The 19,664-nt window shown below is 35.0% G+C and overlaps 1 protein-coding gene across 1 annotated transcript in view; it reads left to right on the forward strand.

Moving 5' to 3' along the window:
- The first annotated feature begins 4,286 nt into the window (after positions 1 to 4,286).
- Positions 4,287 to 19,664, forward strand: part of Klhl1 (kelch-like family member 1) — a 392,040-nt gene continuing 376,662 nt past the window's right edge. The window contains exon 1 of the mRNA XM_005374194.2: positions 4,287 to 5,012. Coding sequence (XP_005374251.1) covers positions 4,516 to 5,012 — 497 coding nt within the window. The 5' untranslated portion in view covers positions 4,287 to 4,515. The remainder of the gene's footprint in view (positions 5,013 to 19,664) is intronic.

Genomic DNA, 19,664 nt, shown 5'->3' on the forward strand with positions numbered 1-19,664 from the left:
ATGTCATGGTAACTTCATATATTTATGCAATGAACTCACTAAACTCTATGAGAAATTCTCAACATATCACCAGAGCTAAATCAAAAGGTCAAGTGAACCAAAGAGCCCAAGTAAATTAAAATGGCCCCTGAGGATCAATTAACACTTATGAATGTTTATTAAGTAGTCACTTAATTGCTACTTAACTGTAAAACGTACCTGCACTATCACCAAGATTAATAGGCACAGAACACATTATTTTTTGTTGTAAAAAGGTAGGAACCATTGATACCTTGCATGGGATATTTTAAATGCTATTGAAACTATGATTCAAACATTGTTAATATAAAATATTGTTATACAATATCTTTATTTTATTTACACACTGAGAATGAGGTACATTTATTTTAAATGATATTTAGTGATTTTGACTAATTCAAAATTTTTATATGTAGATAGATATGTTTCATTACAATTAATCAAAAACAAAAATACAGGAGCATAATTGTCCATTCAAATGTTTCAGCTGGGTATTTTTAGTTAGAAGTAGCTTTCCAGATATTGCAGAAATGCTGTTGAAGACATTCAAGAGAACCACTTTGTTTCAAATAAGTACACACTTAATTGAATTCATGTAGAACATGATTACTACAAATGAAAAGTTTTTAGCTAATGAATATTTTGATCCAAAACCAATTTTGCTTACTCTTTAACATTTGAGTTGTATGCCAAGTGTGGTGACACATGTTTGTAATCCCAGCACTCAGGAGGCTGAGGCAGGAGGATCCTTGCAAGTTTGAGACCATCCTGGGCTACAAAGTGAGCTCAAGGCCAGCCTGAACTGCACAGCAAGACCCTGCCTCAAAAAGACCAAAAAATAAAAAATAAAAATAAAAATAACATTTAAATTCTAGGCATTTTCAGTATGGTGTACTTAATAGTCAAGATGGATTTACTAACCATGAGAATAATTGTATACTAAAGTAGAGTAAATTCTCAAACATTCTCCATTATCAACATTATTAGGTTTAATAATGTCAAGTTCAATGGGAACCATGGCAACCATATGGATATCTATTTGGAAAACCCTGATTGAACTGACAGTTGAATTTCACTCAATAGTAGAGTTAGTTTGAATTAGTTGAATTAGTTTTGTCTTTTTTTTTCCGGTACCGGGAACCGAACTCACGACCTTGCGCTTGCCAGGCAAGCGCTTTGCCGCTGAGCTAAATCCCCAGCCCCTAGTTTTGTCTTTTAAAGAAAGTGTAATGTTATTGCTAGGATTCTTAACAGTGATCTTTTTTTTTTTTTTTTTTTTTTTTTTTTCTCCGGTATCGGGAACCGAACTCACGACCTTGCGCTTGCCAGGCGGGTGCTTTGCCGCTGAGCTAAATCCCCAGCCCAACAGTGATCTTTATTATGTCAATGTCCTTTTCTCTGTAAGCTTGGTTATCTTAAATCTTAGTTTAAGTGACTTATAGTTCATTACAAATTATAACTGCTTACAAAATTCTCCTTTGTGAGCTCTTCCAGCAGGCTGCAAAGAGCCTAGTTAGTTCACATTTGTTACAAAATGAACACTTAGACTCAGTATATGTTAAGTGCTTGATTAACAATATTCATTTTGGATACTTGATAAATAAATATTAGTGCAACATTTTAAAAGCTGTATTTTTTTTAAAATTTTATCTAATATGTAAAATTAAGTCATGAGAACCCAGTAATTTTTTCTTTCTCCCTCTTTTTCCTTCCTTTATCTTCTTTACCTTCCTGTATTTTTTCTCCCTTCATTAACCTTCCTTCTTCTCCCCAAAGTATAATAGCATAGAATGAAAAATTAGACTCATAATTGTTAGTCATTTCAGTTTAGCATAATTTCACACATACTTTATTTTTTAAATCTTAAATATTTTGCTTTGAAACTTAGATGATTTTTATTTTAATATCTTCATTAAGAAGAGTAATATTTCAAACCTATGATCAGAAAAGTAGCTATATTTAACTAGTAGGCTATGGCAGTATTTAAAATACACCAAATACTACTGTAAGGTTAAATTATAGGCCTTACTAATCATCTGTTTAATATGATGTAACATTTGGATTTCATGTCCCTTATATCAAAATTCAATGTAATATCTCCTTGAGGTACAATAAAATAATTACCTTTACATAGATAATTTTTAAGTTGTAGAAAAGTAGTATTAACAATTCAGAAGAAAAGGGAAATACAAAAGTGAATCTCAGTGTGACAATAGAAAGGGTTTCTACACTACAGTGTTTAAATGGTATTAGTTGTTAATTAATGAAGAATATATAGTTGTAATGACTTCTGTGTTATATATTATTTTAAATGATTTTTAAAAATCAATTTAGGAAATCTATAAAGCATCAACTTGTATAGAAATTATTTATATTAACTTCAAATTCCCAAATTACCTCTGATGAAAAGTTCTCTCTGTCCTGCTTGTGACCTGTAATTTCATATATTGTTTTCTCCCCTAAGGGAAATACTTGCTTCCAGTTTTGGATAAAAATGATCTGTCACCATTGTTTGCTTTAAAGGGCTTTTTTCTTTTTCTTTTTTTTTTAAGCACTGAACACTGAGAGAAAAATCAAGGCACAGGGGATTGCAGTCCAGCTGTTGTACAGCAAATCAATATTTAAAATGCACAAAAGAGATTTCCCTTTCCTCGAAAGTAGGGCTTCCGTGCACTTAATTTGTTGTTTTATTAAAACGTCTAACTTTGTCTAAGAAGGATTGCGCAGTTAGATTCTGCTTCTGTTTACTCTGCTGCTATGTGGTTACACAACAATAATGTAAGTGCCTTTCAGTGTGTGATTCTTATGCCCTGCTGGGAGTTGGGGAAGCTGTGAATTTCAAGAATGGTCAATCACCATATTCTTGGTTGACTTAAGCAACACACTGCTTCCCTGGTCCCTTAGCTTTCAGCAAAGGTTACTGCGTTGTATTTCAAAGGCCCATTAAAGATAAATATTAGAAGTTTCCAAGAATTCCTGTCTAGACAGGGACCACAATCCTCATCATTCTAAATATAGTTATAAAGGAAAACACAACTTCCATTCTCCAAACACCTACTTGCAGGAGAGTAGCCTTTGGCTGTACTCATTTATTTCCTAAGCCACACCAAGCATTTTATACCATCATTTATAACTAGAAGGTTATGCCTTGAGATTCTGTTTCATCATTTTACTCAATCCCCGGTTTCTATGGCGAGCGGCTTTCATTATACAGCTAACTATCACATGCACTGATTTTGTCAAACCTGTCCGCTGCATTCAACCCATCTTCAAATTTCTACCGTGCGCCTCTGGCCCCCTGGAGTGAAACGCTGCCTGAGTGCATTAATAGCAGAATCACAATGAAAGTGTCAGGATGGTGGCATCGTCACACTTTGACGCCAGCCTCCCTGTTTCTCCAGTGTGTCACCATAGAGAAACTAAGGCTAAAGGTTAAAAGATGCTGTTTATTAAATAATGCAAGCCATTAACCTGCAACCTGCAAAACCGATGGCAGCCTATTAAGTTTACACTGCCAGGATTCATGCCTGGTGCTGACCGATGCTGAAGCATAACGCCTGTTCGTTTTACTTTTATTGCTACACAGTGATGTAGTGAGGAAGGAGGGTGAAAAAAGGTGACAGGATCTACGCAAGGAGACAATAAGAGCAGCAGACTCACTTGCATAAGGAAGATTGAAGCCTTCCCTCCCTCCTTCCATCTCTCCGTATAGGCCCCTGTGCACATCTGCGTCACTTACGCGGGAGGAGGAGGCGCTGAGGCAGAGAGAAAATTGTACTGTGAGGACCTTGACAGCCTCACGGGCGGGCTTTTCCTACTGCCTCCCCGTGCTTTATGGAATATTTATTGGTCTTTTACTAACTGACTCTACAAAGCCACCCTTCTCTCACTGCAGAAAGCGTTTGCCTTTCTCACAGGTGCCCTGCAGGCTGCAGGGCATTCTCCGGAGAGGCAGGGGCAGGGGCGCAGGTGCTCTCAGAAGGCTGCGGGGTGCTCTTCTTGGCTTCTTGGTGACTTGGGGCTCTTTCTCTCCGAGCTCGCCAGGCACTGAACTCTGAGCTGCAAGGACCGGAGCACCCAAAGGCTGCCAGGAGTGCATCCCCGGGAGGTGTATCAGCCGCGGCCACCTCCCGGGCTCCCCCCTCGAGCGTCTCCAGCCTCAGGGTCTTCCCTGCAGGCAGTAGCCCCTTGGTTCCCGCGCGGCTGGACATCGAGGATTCTCAGCGCTTGGCGACTCACTCTTGCCTCTCTCTGTGCCGGAGCAGTGGTTTCCCAGGAGCGGGTCCAAAGGACCTGATCCCCGCCAGCCGCGCGGCTTTGCGTTGCGGTCCGCGCTGGTCTCCGCCGGCCCCTTACGCAGTCCCCTCGCCTGCCGGAGTCCGGGACGCACCGCGCATCCCGCTGCCTCTTCTGCCTGCAGCTCCGTCGGCCTCCCCTGTCTGATAGCAGGGCAACTCCTGAGCAGGCTTCGGTCCCTGTGCCTCCTTTGCGTAAAGCATGTCCGGCTCTGGGCGAAAAGACTTCGATGTGAAGCACATTCTGCGACTCCGCTGGAAACTCTTCAGCCACCCGTCGCCGTCCCCAGGTGGCCCGGCGGGAGGCGGCTGCCTGCAACAGGACGGCGGCGGCAGTTTTGAGCACTGGGGCCCCAGCCAAAACCGCCTGCTCAAAAGCCAAGAGAAGGGCAGCGTGAGCACTTTCTGGAAGAAGCCTTCCTCTTCCTCCTCTTCCTCGTCCTCCCCGGCGTCCTCTTCCTCCTCCTTCAACCCCCTGAATGGCACCCTGCTGCCTGTTGCCACAAGGCTGCAGCCAGGGGCTCCCGGGCAGGGCCCCCCGCAGCCGGCCAGGACTCTCTTCTACGTGGAGTCCCTAGAGGAGGAGGTGGTGCCAGGCATGGACTTTCCTGGACCCCACGAAAAGGGGCTGCCCCTGCAGGAGCTCAAAGTGGAGCTGGCCAGCTCCGGCCAGGCAACAGGTGAAGGATGTGGACACAGGTACAGTAAGTCCCCACGCCGATCCCAGCTTCTCCCAATTTCCACCCACCTCTCCCCGCGCTCTCAGGTAGTCACAAAGTTAAGGCGTTGCATGGGGAAAATCTGAGTTGGAGAACAAGCGAGTTTTTATTACGCGAGTTGTAATCTCATTAAAAGTTTGTTCATTAATTTCTATTGGTTCATACTCATTACTTTTCGCAAATCTCAGAGTGGTGGCCACCGATTGAAAATACATGGGTTCTGGTAAATTCTTAAGTTAAGTGGTTCTCATCTTTCTCACTTTATAACGTCCTTCCATCCTCCGTCATTAAATTACATCAGCGTTCCCATTATCTATTTGAGGTGAAGCTGACGTTAAACACCATCTGAATACATCTCATATACTTGCCTGGTGCCTGACTTAGCATTGCTGTCTCGAATTCCTGTGTCTGGAATCAATATCTTAGGAATAATAAGGTGAACAAAAGGAGAACGATGGGCAGTTATCTTATCTCTGCTCTTCCCCTAAACAGCGTCTCTTTTCTCTGTCCCAGCGTCCTTTCTGGTCCTTCTACCTTATATTCACTTTTGTTTTTTTCACTATAGGACTTAGAATGAAACTAAGCTGGTCCCTTCTGCCTTCAGTGTCTGAGATTTGTTGGCTCAGTATCAATAACTGCATATGCATAAGAGGTGGACAATATTTATTTCTAGTTTATTGTTAACATTACACTGTGTGCAGTTCTGCTACCTTAAAAACACAGAAAATCTTTTCAACACCGGACATTCATTCTGAATGTTGTATTTTAAGCAACTGAGTCATTATTATTCTACACTATATCATTACTAGTTCGGATGTATAATGAGGATATGAAAAGATTTTCATTTAGATTCATATGATATCAGAATACATTATTGAAGAAGAAATACAGGAAAATGATAATGAATATGCTCATACATTTTAATTAATTCTCAAGGAAAAAATTAGAAACAGAAGCATCTTTTTAAATCTTTACTTGCTTGAATCAACTTCTTCAAATTGGATTAAGTTGCATAAAATATGTAAAAAAGGACATGTACTTCTTACTTAGGCTGTAATACTAGAGATACAAGAATAATACCTAAATTTTTAAAATCATATGTATTATCTAGATTTAATCTGAATTTTAAGAGTTTTGAAAATATTCTGATGTGTGTATTAAGAGATTTAAAATAATGTAAAGTTATTATTTTAATGGAGAGGCTCAATTTGGAAACTTCAGGTATGTCAAAAGTTGTTCTTATGTATAAGACCTAAATACAAGTTTATCTATTATTCAATCAAGTTAGTTTACCAAAATTGTTATAAGTAGACACTATAAATACCATGAATTAATTAGACACACTTATTCAATACTTACCTACAATTTTTATTTTTTAAAAATAAAATGTGTTGGTTTTTAAAACATTCTTTAGTTTTGCAAACATAAAATTTAAAAAGGAGGGGACTTATTCATAAACACTTAGCAATTCACTTTTATATTTTATGGAAAAGTGTTGATACTAGTTTGCTGGAACTGATATTTTGAGAGACAACTCAAGAACAGAACCCATATATGTGTAGGAAAATAATTGATTTCTGAAGAGTAAAATCAGGTGGATATATCTGACCCAGGAATAGTAATGTTTTAGAATTTTTTAAAAGTAGCTTATGACATAATGTTTTCAAGCAACTGACGAATATTCAGAGTCAACAATTTGTGGAAATATTCATCTAAATTGGAGAAATTGAAAATATTAATGGAGTACTGCTTTAGTAAAGTAAAATACATTTAATAACATGAAAGGAATAACCTACTAGCTATGGAGTTATGTGTGAGACTGATATGCAGAGAACTTTTGGAGCCTCATTCCTACGGTCTCCTGGAATGCATGGTTAGAAATTAAAAGACAGCCTACAGAGATACAAGTCCACCTAGGATCCAGTGTACTGACTAAGGAATGAATACTCTGGCCTTGGTCCTCCCATACTCCAATTTATCATTTAGATTGGTCCCGAGGTCAGTCATTTATCAGACCAACCTGACCTTCCCAGTCTTCCCCTGTCCTGTATATGAGTTCCTGTCCAGACACTCTTCTTTTTTTCTTTTATCTTGCCTCCTGGTTCTATCACTAAAAGGCCACAGAGGCTTCAGTTCAGGGCTCCTAGTCAAGATTTTCTCGTGCTGAAGGTTCTTCGCTAATGGCAACCTTCTGGGCTGTCTTGGAGGATGGACTGGACACTGACTGTCAGTAATCTTTCAGTGATCTTCGATCTCTTCTGCTATGTCATACTCATGAATTGCCACAAATAGTTTAAACAGAAATAAAATAGTCAAACTGCAGTTACCTTTGAATATCTTTCATTATTTTGAATTTCACAGAAAGTTCTAAGATATAAGAATTCTGAAAATAATATGAGCACCAACCAAAATTATCCTTACTGTTGGTAGCAGGGTGTCCTATGAGACTTTGCATGTGTAAACTATTGAAAATCAAGTTTGATCTTATTTAAAAATTTTTGTTAGTACTTACATGATTTAGAGAAATCTGAATTTCTTCCTGGACAAATCAGTTGGCACTTTTAGTATTTGATGGATTTCTTTTATTCTTAAACTTTCTTAAGGCATTGATTCTATATGCACTATTAGGAATTTCACTAGTGTATTAGCAATTATCCATTAACAATATATGATATCTTAATGTATGATGATTGTAGGGTCCATTTCTAAGAACAGACAGCACTCATAAAATAAAATATTGAATGAAAATTTCATTGTACTTCAGAGCCTTGTTCAAAATGATCAATAACATAGAATCAGTTTTTCTGTGATTATACAATATCTATGATGATGAATATTTAAACTGTATAAACCACACTTATCAATTGCTATTACTTAAATTATTACTATGCACTTAAATATATCAAATTTAATACTTATCACTTTGTTTTCCCAATATTGATTTCTATAGTAAATTAACCCTCATGTATAAAACAATATTTTGCCCTTTCTGTCATGTTCCTTGTACTCATTAATTGTTTTACCTCTTTGTTCATTTAGTCTCCCACTAGCTAAAACATTCTTTTAGACATATATGAGTAGCTTAATTGGTGCAACTTGTTGTTACAAGAGCAGATGGAGAAAACTTAGAAGAAAGTTGACCATAATCTTATAATCTTAGAAGAATTAGTTTCATAGACTGAACAGAAAAGTAGCAGGAATGCAAAGATAAACTAATGAGTTGTTCAAACACAATATGTATCTTATCCTACCTTACTACACTAAACAGCTATAGTCATACACTATCCTAAACAAATCTCAGTACTCTACTACTTGATCATCTTGTCTATAATAAGATTTAAATAGCAAATTACTTATCTATTAATCTTTAATTTCTATTCATTTCTGTCCAAACTTAGCTTAGAAAGTATGTAATTTCCTGCTTAGATATATCACTTTGTATTTGTGTTGTTGATATTTTTATCCAAAATTTCACATGTAACCAAGTAAGCAACAAGAATAATATTTGTATTCTTGTAGTTTATGATGTAGTAGAACCGATATCATGTTTTACCTGATTGTTGTTTAGAAACTAAATTCTTAAAGTGCATTCATCAGATTCCAGGGTTTAGTTGCATCCAGAGACCATGTTTCCAAAGTTGTGTCTATAGATCAGTTCTCTCCATGACTTCTGATCTCGTCTACCCACCTTTCTACCTGACTTCTCTGGTGACTTTCAAAGACTGTTCATTTAAGTACAACAGGAAAACATGGAGAACTTCTAATCTCCCTCCTATCTTGCTCAATTTCCATTCTCCTCACCTCACAGAATAACTCTCCATGAATCCTGGATCATATTTGTGAACATCTTCTTCCTTTTGGTTTTATATATCCTAAAAAAGCCTTGGAAATTTACTTAGGAAGTCACCCTTTTATCTGTCTCCTAGATCCATCTTTACTTGTTACACCTAATCTAACTCCTACGTTTTTGCAACTGTACTATCATCTGTATCACTGATCCTCATATCTTTTTGTCATGTAATTAATTCTCTAAATTTGGTGCATATATTAAAGTAAAAAGATGAACTGTTTTTCCTTGTACTTGCTGCCCTTTTTTTTTTTTTTTGGAAAATAATTTCCACAATTCTCTGATCACTATACCATGAAACACTCCTTGCCCACAATATATCCCGAAGACTTCCTGACTCTGACTTACCTCTTCTCCTGTGTGAGCCTTTACTCACAAAGCTCTGTTCTCCAGAAACATTGTCCTTATGTATGATTTGTCCCTGCTCCAAGCCTCACAAACCTGTTTGTTCCCCTCAATAGTGGTTCTCTATCTCTTAACCAACCACTTTCTGAGTTCATTTCTATTCATCATTGATATATCATGAACAGAGTTTTCTCAAGTTCTTTTCTTAAAGATCTCAGCTGTGATTTGCCTAACAAGTTTATATCTCCTCTTTTATGTTACAATAACTATTTTCTTCAGTTTATACTGAAGGTTGCAACCATATTTTAATATTTATGGGTTTTTTTGTGTCTGTAACTGAAGGTTCCAAGTGTAGACTAGTGTGTCTATTTTACTCAGTATTTTATTCCTATCACAAAACATGTCATTTCTCAACAAATACTATTGAATCAATGAAGATTTGTTATAAGTAGAATTGATTAGGAATTTGCATTCTACCAGACAGAATAGCAAATATTTAGAGTGTGTGAATCAATACTCTTAACACCCCAAGGCCCTCATAATTTATGTATCTCTTTGGGAAGTTGGTTACTCAAAAAAGCAGAGTGAGATGTAACTAGTACCTAGAGTAACTAATTTTACTACAATAAAAATCTGAAAATAGTAGAGCTAGGCATTTAACACTTGGTGTCTGATTCCTGACACCATATTTCTTGCCATTTTGCCACTTTTTAATTTCTTTATTCTTTTTCTAATCTTCATTTTCCTCTTAAACACAGACATATAACAAAAGATGAAAGTTGTATCTAAGGTTAAGGGGGAGAGATTTTTATTCTCTTGGTAGAAAGTAAATGTCTGTTTGGGTGTTTAAATGAACAGGGTATTGGTACGTGCACATAACACATTTCAATTTATTTCTTTCTTCCCCTTCCTGACTCGCTTTTATTTTTCCAGCATTGCATTCATCTATTTATCATAGATGACCTCATAAAGATAATTATCAGATATACAGCCTGAAAATCAGTCTAATAGGCCAAAGAACATATAAAACATACAAGAAATTGTACTAAATCAAGGAACACATTTAGATATATCGTCCAAACTGGATTAAAATAACCCTTTTTTCTCTTTTTTCCTATTACTTCTCTTTTATTAGATATAATATATAATAAATAATATATATCCTACAAAAATGTATGCACACTATAGAAAAAGAAAAAATTATGTAATATTTTAATAGTAAATATTGAGACATCATGAGATTAATACAAATTACCTTTGGCCCCTACAATTATAAAAACTGTTGAAAGTTGGGGTGATTAACTAGCAGGCGTTTATCAGTACAGTAAAATACTGCTTGGGTAACCTTGGTCACTGAGACCGTGAACATGGATTTATAGTTGCTTCTCAAAGGTCCAGTAATATGATGAGATTTCTGTGATAGATGAAATTCTTTAGGTCACCCATAGCGTGTTAACATCATCTGTTGAAAAAAAATCATACTATTTTTCTTTTCCTGGGGTACATATACAATTTTTGGTGGACTCTTGCTCTCTGTCTATAGATAGATGATTGATGATACACAGATGATAGATAGATAGAGAAATAGATAAAATAGATAGAATGGATTTTCATATGAGAGAAGCCATACAGTATTTAATCTAGTGTGTCTGAGAAACTTCACTTAACACTATGGTTTCAAGGTGCATCCATTTTTCTATAAATGACTCAAATTTTCCTTCTTCATGGCAAAGTAGTATTTCACTGCATATAAATAACACTGAAACACATTCACGCAAATGTTAATGAAAGAATGACGAAGGTGGTTTGACAAGAGAAAATGACGTGCTACACTTTTATGACTCAAAGAAAACTCCATTGTGAGTGGAAATACAATGCAGCACATCATTTTGAGTTTTAATCTCATCACAGGAATAGTCATGTTTAAGAATGATTTGGAGCCTTCAGAAACAATAGACAACAGAATTGTTAAGTGCTAATTCTAAATGCAGTTTTCACATTTTTAAAATTTTTCACATTTATTATGCTGTTTTTGTTGAATTCTAACAACTGTTGATTATCAGAAAATTTTCAATTTGGAATTAGAAAATTGGAAAGCCTTATAATAAAAGGGAAAAGAATTCTACTACATTTGTAACTTTTTAAAAAGTACATGTTAATACTTGTTACAAAAAGTTTTTTTGTTTCTTTTTGGTTGGTTTATTCAGTGCTTTAGTAGAGTCTAAGAATATTCAAATATTCAAGAGATTTCAAGTTAGTATTTACATACACCAGAGCTTCATGGAAAAGGGGAACATAGTATATTGAGGGAAATCCAGTATTGGAAGTAGTATTTTTAAATTTCTCAACATAATAACATTCTGAACTTAAAACTGGAAAATTCAATTCTAAGGTTCAGCATACAAGTATAAGATTCACTGTGTTTAAAAATATAAGTTTGGAATAGGTGTCAGTATGTTGCAACAAACTTTAACTAAAATTCTTACTTTTGGTCATCTTGCTGTAGGCATACTGGTATACCTAGAGATTTGGCACTTGGTGATTCTCTAATCGGTTATAAATGCTTACTTGTATATTTTTTTCTCAACAACATTATATTTTCATAATACTCTGATTTTTAGTAGTTTTGGCTATAAGAGTAAATTGTTATTTGGGATGTGAATACATCTGTTATATCCGACTAGAAATTGGAACATTTTAAAAAGCAGTTAAAATGTAAAACTCCTAGGTCAAATATTATTTTACTAATTTTGTTAAACTCCAGATAAAAGGAGACCTGAAACTTGTGGAGAGAGCTTAACAGGAACTGGGTTTGACTCTTACCTGAAAAAAATATCAAAGAGATGAATGAAAGAAGAAAGAAAAGGGAAGGGAGGAAGTGCTGATGTAATGGGAGAAGATGAGGGAGAGGAGGGGAAAAAGGGATGATAAGAAAAATAAAGTTTTTAGGTCCAAGAATATAGCTCAGTACAATGAGTGCCTACCTGGCAAGTGCAGAGTCCTGAGTTTGGTGCCTGATGCCAACAAACAAACAAACAAACAAACAAAAAAAAAAACAAAAAGAAATGATCAAGAAAAACAAAGTGTTTGAAAATCCTGAACCTCAAGCATAAGGCAATGAAATTCCTGAGATGTGGTGAGGAAAAGATGACCCTTGGGATGGTCACAGCTCACTGTGTTGTGAGAGATTACAAGAATTGACCAGACAAGGGGAAGGCAGTAGGAAAGTGGTAATCCAACTTGACTTAAGAGAAAGATCTGAGTGTTCAAGAGTTCACAAGACAAAAGACAGAAAAGAGAACAATGCACATGGGAAGAGCTAGCAACCTCTGCAGAGCTACCTTGAGTATTAAACAGGGTAGTATGTCTTATACTGATGAGGGGTCCTTGTGTTCAAAATAACTGCATGAGGCTTTGGGAAGAACTATTTCATTTGATTAGAAAGAACAGTGCCTTGTCCAACCAATGAAAAATCTAAAACAAAACAAAACAAAACAAAAAGAGCAGAAAAATCTTATGTTTCATGGAATTAGACAAAGTTACTGGAAGGATTTCATCTCCGTAATGAAAATTAATTTGATCTAGAACAAAAACTGGATCCATTAAACAAACCTTGAGAGCAATATCCAAAAGGATAAAACCATGTTCAAGTTATATAACTACAGCAGGCCTGGGGCCAAGTTCAAAAAGAATTTGCATATTCCCAAGTACCATAAAATGGGTAAAATTTTCCAAGTCTGAATAGAATCAAATATAATGAGCAATCTGGGAAGCTGAAAAATGTGAACCACAAAGAAGAGCAAAGCTGGTTCAGAAAAACTGACCCGAGACTATAACAATGTCAGTAAAGCAAGTTTGAAAAACCATAGTCTATATGTTTAAAAAGTTAACTAAGGCCATGTAGATAGGAGCATAACAAAAATCAAACTTCCACTTCAAAATTACACTTCAATGTACAATATCTAAGATGAAAAGTACACAAAATGAATTTCAGGAGTGAACAGAAGTCACAAAAATAATTGTTACCTGCAGACATAATCCAAAACAAAGCAAAAAAGCTTTTCAGAAAATGAAAACCACATCACTGTATTATCTGATAAATTTAATAGGTATAAAATTAGATTTCTCAAAGGAGTAAAAAATCAAAGCACAAAGAGTTGTTCAAAAAAATGACAGAATTTTCCAAACGATGAAAAATGTAGGTCAAGAATTACAATGAACTCTAAGTAAAATAAATGTGAAGCACAATATCACAAAGCATATTTCAATCAAATATCTTAAATCAGTAATATATAAAAAATGAAAACATCTATAAAAATATGTATTATATTGAAAAGGACAAAAATGAGAATGATCACTTCTCCTTGGTAATGATGGGGATATATGTTGAGAAGGTAGGGGAGTAGTATCTTCACAGTATCATGAGGAAAACACAAAAGTATTCCTTTCAAATTGAATACACACACACACACACACAAAATTCCATACACATTATATTTTTGAAACTGAAAAACAAATAATGTTTTTTAGACATGGAAAGTTTGAAATAATACAAAAGCTGCAGAATTTTTTTAAGAGAAATATTAAAGCAAATCTTACAAAGCTACAAAAGAATATCAGCTGGCTATGTCTGTAGAAAGGATTGAAAAACATCAGAAATGGTAACTATGAAAAATGAATAATAATATTTGCATTATTTCTCATATTTTGAGAATTTTACCACATGTGTAGAATACATATATGACAGTGATAGTATTAAGACTCAGAGGAGAGAAACAAAAGTGTAGGACTTTAAATTGTCAAATTAATATGAAATTGTACATCGTTTGAAGTATTTTAAAGAGTCTGCAAAAAATTTAAAGGAATCTCTAAGTACCTAAAACAGTAAGTGACTAATAAATCAAGAAGGAAGAGAAAGTTATATTGTAGAGTCATTTATTTAATCTAAAATATAAGAATAAATGGCAAAAGTGAGTCTATGGAATAAATAGGAAAGACATAGTACAACAATGATCTGACAGTGAACCACACCAATAATTCACATGAAACATCAAGAATGGTGACAGGCATCTATCATCCCAAGTTCTATGCAGGCTCAGGCAGGAGGTGCACAAGCTGAGGGCCAGCCTGAGCAACTTGGTGGGACCTTGTTTCCAAATAAAATAAATGTTTAAAAAAGGCTATGATGTAGCTAAGCAGTCTATTGATTCAATCCCCAGTATAAAATAATAGTACTAATGACAGAATAAATATTATTGCTGAAAAAGTAACTAAGCATAAACAAAAATCAGAGTCCTTATACTGAATACAAGAAATGTACTTGAAATTAGAAAAAAACTGGGCAAAAGTAGAAGGGAAATTATTTTGCATGCTAAAATTAATCAAAGGAAATTTGAAATGGATATTTAATAACAGGATATATCAGATCAAAGTCTATCAATGGAACAAAATGAGTCTCTTAAAAACCTACTAAATCATAATGTAGAGAAACTAAGCCTTGCGTTTAGAATTGGGAAGAAAAGAAGGATGTATTCTTTTGTCACTTTTGTTTAACACTGCTTTCAGTATGCTACTGACTTCGATAAAGAAACAAAAATAAAATAAGTTGAAGTACTGCTTTTATTTGCAGACAGAATGATCCTGCATAAAACAATAAGAAATAAAACTGTCTTCAGAAATAATGGCCTTTGAAACCATTTGATGAAATCTAAAACAGGATGGTGAATGTAGCAAAGCAGGACAGAACCAACTCATAAAAATTAATTCCATTTGTATATATTAACAATAAACACAGAATATAAAATATCAAAATAACATACCATAATAAGTAATAAATACTTAGAAATAAATGTAGCAAAATTCATGAAAGACTCATTGACCAAAAAAAGCAAAATTTTGCACATTAATGATCGAAATAGTGAAGAGATACACCTTACTGGTGAATTAGAATTTTATTAAGATATCAAGTATTGCCCATTTCATTTATAGATTGACGATATCCCTCAAGAAAATCTCTCCTTATACTAATTGGTTATTCTCTTTTTGTACAAATCTGCCAGCCTTTTCTAAAAATCTACTTAACAACTCAAGGGACCTGAAATAAAACTATTTTTTTAAAAAAATGATCAAATTAGAGGACTAACATTCCTGCTAGCCAGACTTGAGATGAGGCTGCAATTATCAAGATAGTGTTATGTCAATGTCACAGTATAAAATAATTTGATGGAAAGTAGGTTGATAATAGCCATATAATCAAGTTATATTTTGCCTTATAAAATAATATACTTATAATCCTATGTTAAGGTTGTATAAAATTCTGTACTGAGTCAAAAATAATATACTTATAATCCTACATTAAGGTTGTACAAAATATATAATGAGACAAAGCTCATTGTATGGTATATTTCTCCATAATATTTACCTATTGCTATGGCTTCTGTCTGGGTGTCTCTCCAAAGTCTCATGAAGTCATAGGTAGGGTTTTTCAGAGGTGTCTGGAAGTAGAGTGTGGGATGCTGGTATTGATTCGTGGTGCAATGGGATTGAGGGTGTGAGTGTCACCCACTATAAGTAGTCTGGGTAAGACAAAAGGGGCAGAAAGATGCTGTTAATGTCCCTAGCTGCTTTGCTACCCTCTATGTGCCGTGCCTCATTCCTCTCTGCCATGTCATCCTGCCGTGGAGCCAGCAGGTAATGGAAATAAAATAAACCTTTCCCCCTTTAACTTGGTCATGTTGGATATTTTATCTCAACATTTAAAATGTAACTAAGACACCTGTTACCTGTCAAATGGAGTTCACTCTTGCATTGACTACTGTAAAAAGTTTAATTTTTCTCCATTTTTTTTTTTTTGGAAGTTCTAAGGATTAAATGCAGAATCTTGACTTTGAACTAATTCCCCCACCCTTTCATGATGATTGGGAGGCAGGATTTGCTAAGTCACTGAGTTGCCCAGCCTGAGAACAAATTTGTGAACCTCCTGCCTCAGCTTCTCAGAGCACTGAAATTATAAGTATGTACCACAATATCTGGCTAAAAGTTTAATTCTGACTTATCTTAAATCACATATTAGACTGAAACATATTTTGAATTTAATATATACACCGCTGACATTTACTTTTCAGAATTTGATTCTGAAATGAGTATCTTGTGTCTTTTGCAGTCTTCCTCCTGGCAGCTCACGGGGAAGAATGAAAACGGGAAACGCTTGTAGTTAGCATCTCTGCATGGAGAGGTCAAAAGGCCTTTCAGTATAACCACAAGGGATCTTTGACTTTTATCTATTTTGCCAATACTAGGGTTGCACTTAGGGGGCAGGAATACTGCCATGAGCTTTACTTAGTGGCACAGGGAAACGTGATCTGTGCTGTCCTCCCTGATAGCTCCTCTTTGTTTGGTGCCCGAAGATTTAGAACCACTACTAAACAAATTTTCCCCATGGAAACGGAGTTCATCTTCCACATTATCACTTTGTCCTAGCAGATATAAAATATCTCATTATTCTCTGAAGCAACTTTTACCTTTCATTGTTCCCGGTTTTTGTTTTTTATTAGTACATGTTTGCAGTACATCTTGTTCATTCCTTGTGCGGAGGAGGTACGTGTACATAACACACCTTCACTCTTCTCTTCACCCACATCCCCCCTCCGCCCCATCTCAAATGGGAAGGGAATGAGAATGAGCTATTTCCCTATTTCTTACTATCTATCTTTTATTTCGTTCTATACATATATTTTGGGATTCTCATATAAGACATACCATGTGCTATTTATGCTTGAGTGCCTGGTTTATTTAACTCAACATTATGGTCTCAAGGTGTATTCATTTGCTTACAAACGACTCAAGTTTAAACTTCAAAGAGACAGCATAGCATTCCATTGCTTGTAAATACCACGATTTCTCTATGAATTCAATGATGCATTGACATAAGGTTGCCTTTCAAGATTTAGCTCTTATGAATTGTGCTAATATAAACATGGGTATTCATGTTATTACTGTAACATGATGTGTTTAACTCTTTGGGAAAGAAATCTAGAAGGGCAACAACTGGATCAAATGGAAGTTTTAGTTTTAGTTTTCTGAAGAAGCGCCATACTCTCTTCCATGCTGGGAGTCCTACTTTATATTTCCACCAACAATGTCAAAGTGTTCCTTCAACCTCACCTCAACAGTATTTGTTGATATTTTTTTCTTTTTGAACACCCTATTACTTGTAAAGTGGTATTTTATTAGAAGAATATTTTTCCAATGTAAAATTAAATTTCCATTACTAGGGAGCTTCTCAAAAGCATAATTTGAAGTCTTTTCTAAATGTACATTTTGCCCCAAATGGATACATTCTTTGAAATTTTAACCAAAATCAAAGATTCTGTTACATCTACTCTTAACCCTGTGTTCTCTCACATTATTTTATGCATCTCATACAAAATTTTTTTCTAAGGGTGATAAGTAGTTTAGTTTATATTCATCAATAAACTGCAGAAAAACCTTTGGTTTTTATAGTGCAACAAATTGAAGGTGTATATATCAGTATTCATAATTTTTATGAAAATGATTTCCTTTATGTATATACTGTCCTCCACAGTTGCACATCATACTAGTCATTTGAACACTTAAATTCTAGGATTAAATATGATTATGTAAGAATATGTTTCCTTTAATTTGCTTTTCTTTTTGGTACTGGGAATCAAATTCAGGATCTTGTCAGGCAGGTGCTGTGTCACTCAGCTACATTCCCAGCATCTTTAATCTGTTTAAATTGTTTTTATCATATTTTTCTTATTGAAATATGACAGAGAAGGACACAAAATACATTATTTCCAGTATCTTATGGTCTTGACACCTTAAAGAGCACAGTAGATGTTTACTTAGAATAGAATCTGCTTGACTTCCTGCACAGCAGCATCAGTTGAGCTCCATTTGACTATTTAAAAGTTTGGTTAAACACTATTCTGAACGCTTAAATTATATCATGGATCAAACATGCCTATCCAAAGGAAAAAAGAAATATACCTTCACTCAATGGAGACTATTTTGAAACAGTCTTCTCCAGACAGCTTGCTAGCCTACTTAGATACAAATAAGTACAGAAAACATTTAGAGTAACAAAATCCATAATGAAAAGGGGTAGGCAAATAATTATAGAAACAAATTCTGTGATACTACAATTATATATTAAAAGGAATTTATAAATATGCAAAAGAAGAAATAGGTGTCCATGAGAAACAGAGAGAAGAGTGCTTTTGAATTGTGTTTATAAGATTGCATACTCTTAGACTTATAGTTTCATTTAAGGGGTTCTCAAAGAGATCTTGGTAATTTTCAGTGTAAATCAATGGTATATCGGTGGTATCTCAATGTAAATGAGTCATTTAAACCTTCAATTTTTTTTTTCCTTTTAGTAAGAGGATCAAGTTCAGTTGTAAAATATAGTGCTAGTTTCACACATTATTCTACTTTCCTTAATGAGGGAAATAAGAATTTTCTACCTATGAGAATTAACAAGTAGGTGGTTTATGCATGAAGTGCTTTTGAAAGGGATAGTGCAAGGTTCAAAAGGAAAATTTGAGGAAAGAAACCGAGGTAAAAATATGCATGTTTATGTAAGTGAGGTTGTAAAATAGAGTCAGTAAGAAGGCTTGCATTTTGTGTGATGTTCAAGGACAGTAAGGCTTAGAAGTACAAGTGAAAATACTTAAATGAAGTTTCATGAGTGTCAATGGTGAAAATTGGCAGAGATAGAGTTATTGTTTTTAAGAGCTCTCAGAGAGGTGATTGATGGACATATTTTGCACCAAGCCTTGGAGAGATCCTTTCATCTGTGTGAAAGTGGAAGTGAGTAGTATCTTATTGAATAGGCTTAATATTGGCTGCATCATCATGGAAATCACAGGTAAAATTAAAACTAAAATTTTTAGTGTGAAAGCATTACATATATATACGTAATTTATTTTATTTCTGTTAGAGGCAGTAGAGTCCAAGTAGACAGTATAGTATAAGGCTAAGTATGAGACCGTTCTAATCATATGTCCTCTAGTGACTTTGAGTGCTCATGCTGTATAGCTGGCCTTGAACAGGATTGTAATTAAATAATGATATGCCAAAATAAACATTGGCATAGTCTCTACAGGGATATTTCTTTTACACAAAATTGGGTGTAGAATGGAGTTCAGAGAGCTAAGAAATGGAAAATCACTTCCAGGGAAACATATAGATCTTTAATGAATTTTAGTAAATGAAAATTTTAAATGGCCATGTATAGTTACATAGCCCATGAAGCATTATTGAAAACTAAGAAAAGCATAGAAATCTTGGGCCTCTGGGAATTTAATAATAATGCAAATACATGTTCTTAGTCCTCCTTCAAAATATTTTTTCTAACATTCACAGACAGTCTTGTAATATTCTACATTGAATTTCATAAGTGAAAATAATTCCTGA

The sequence above is a fragment of the Chinchilla lanigera genome, unplaced genomic scaffold, assembly GCF_000276665.1.
Source record: "Chinchilla lanigera isolate Chin_1 unplaced genomic scaffold, ChiLan1.0 scaffold00003, whole genome shotgun sequence".
NCBI classification, from domain to species: Eukaryota; Metazoa; Chordata; class Mammalia; order Rodentia; family Chinchillidae; genus Chinchilla; species Chinchilla lanigera.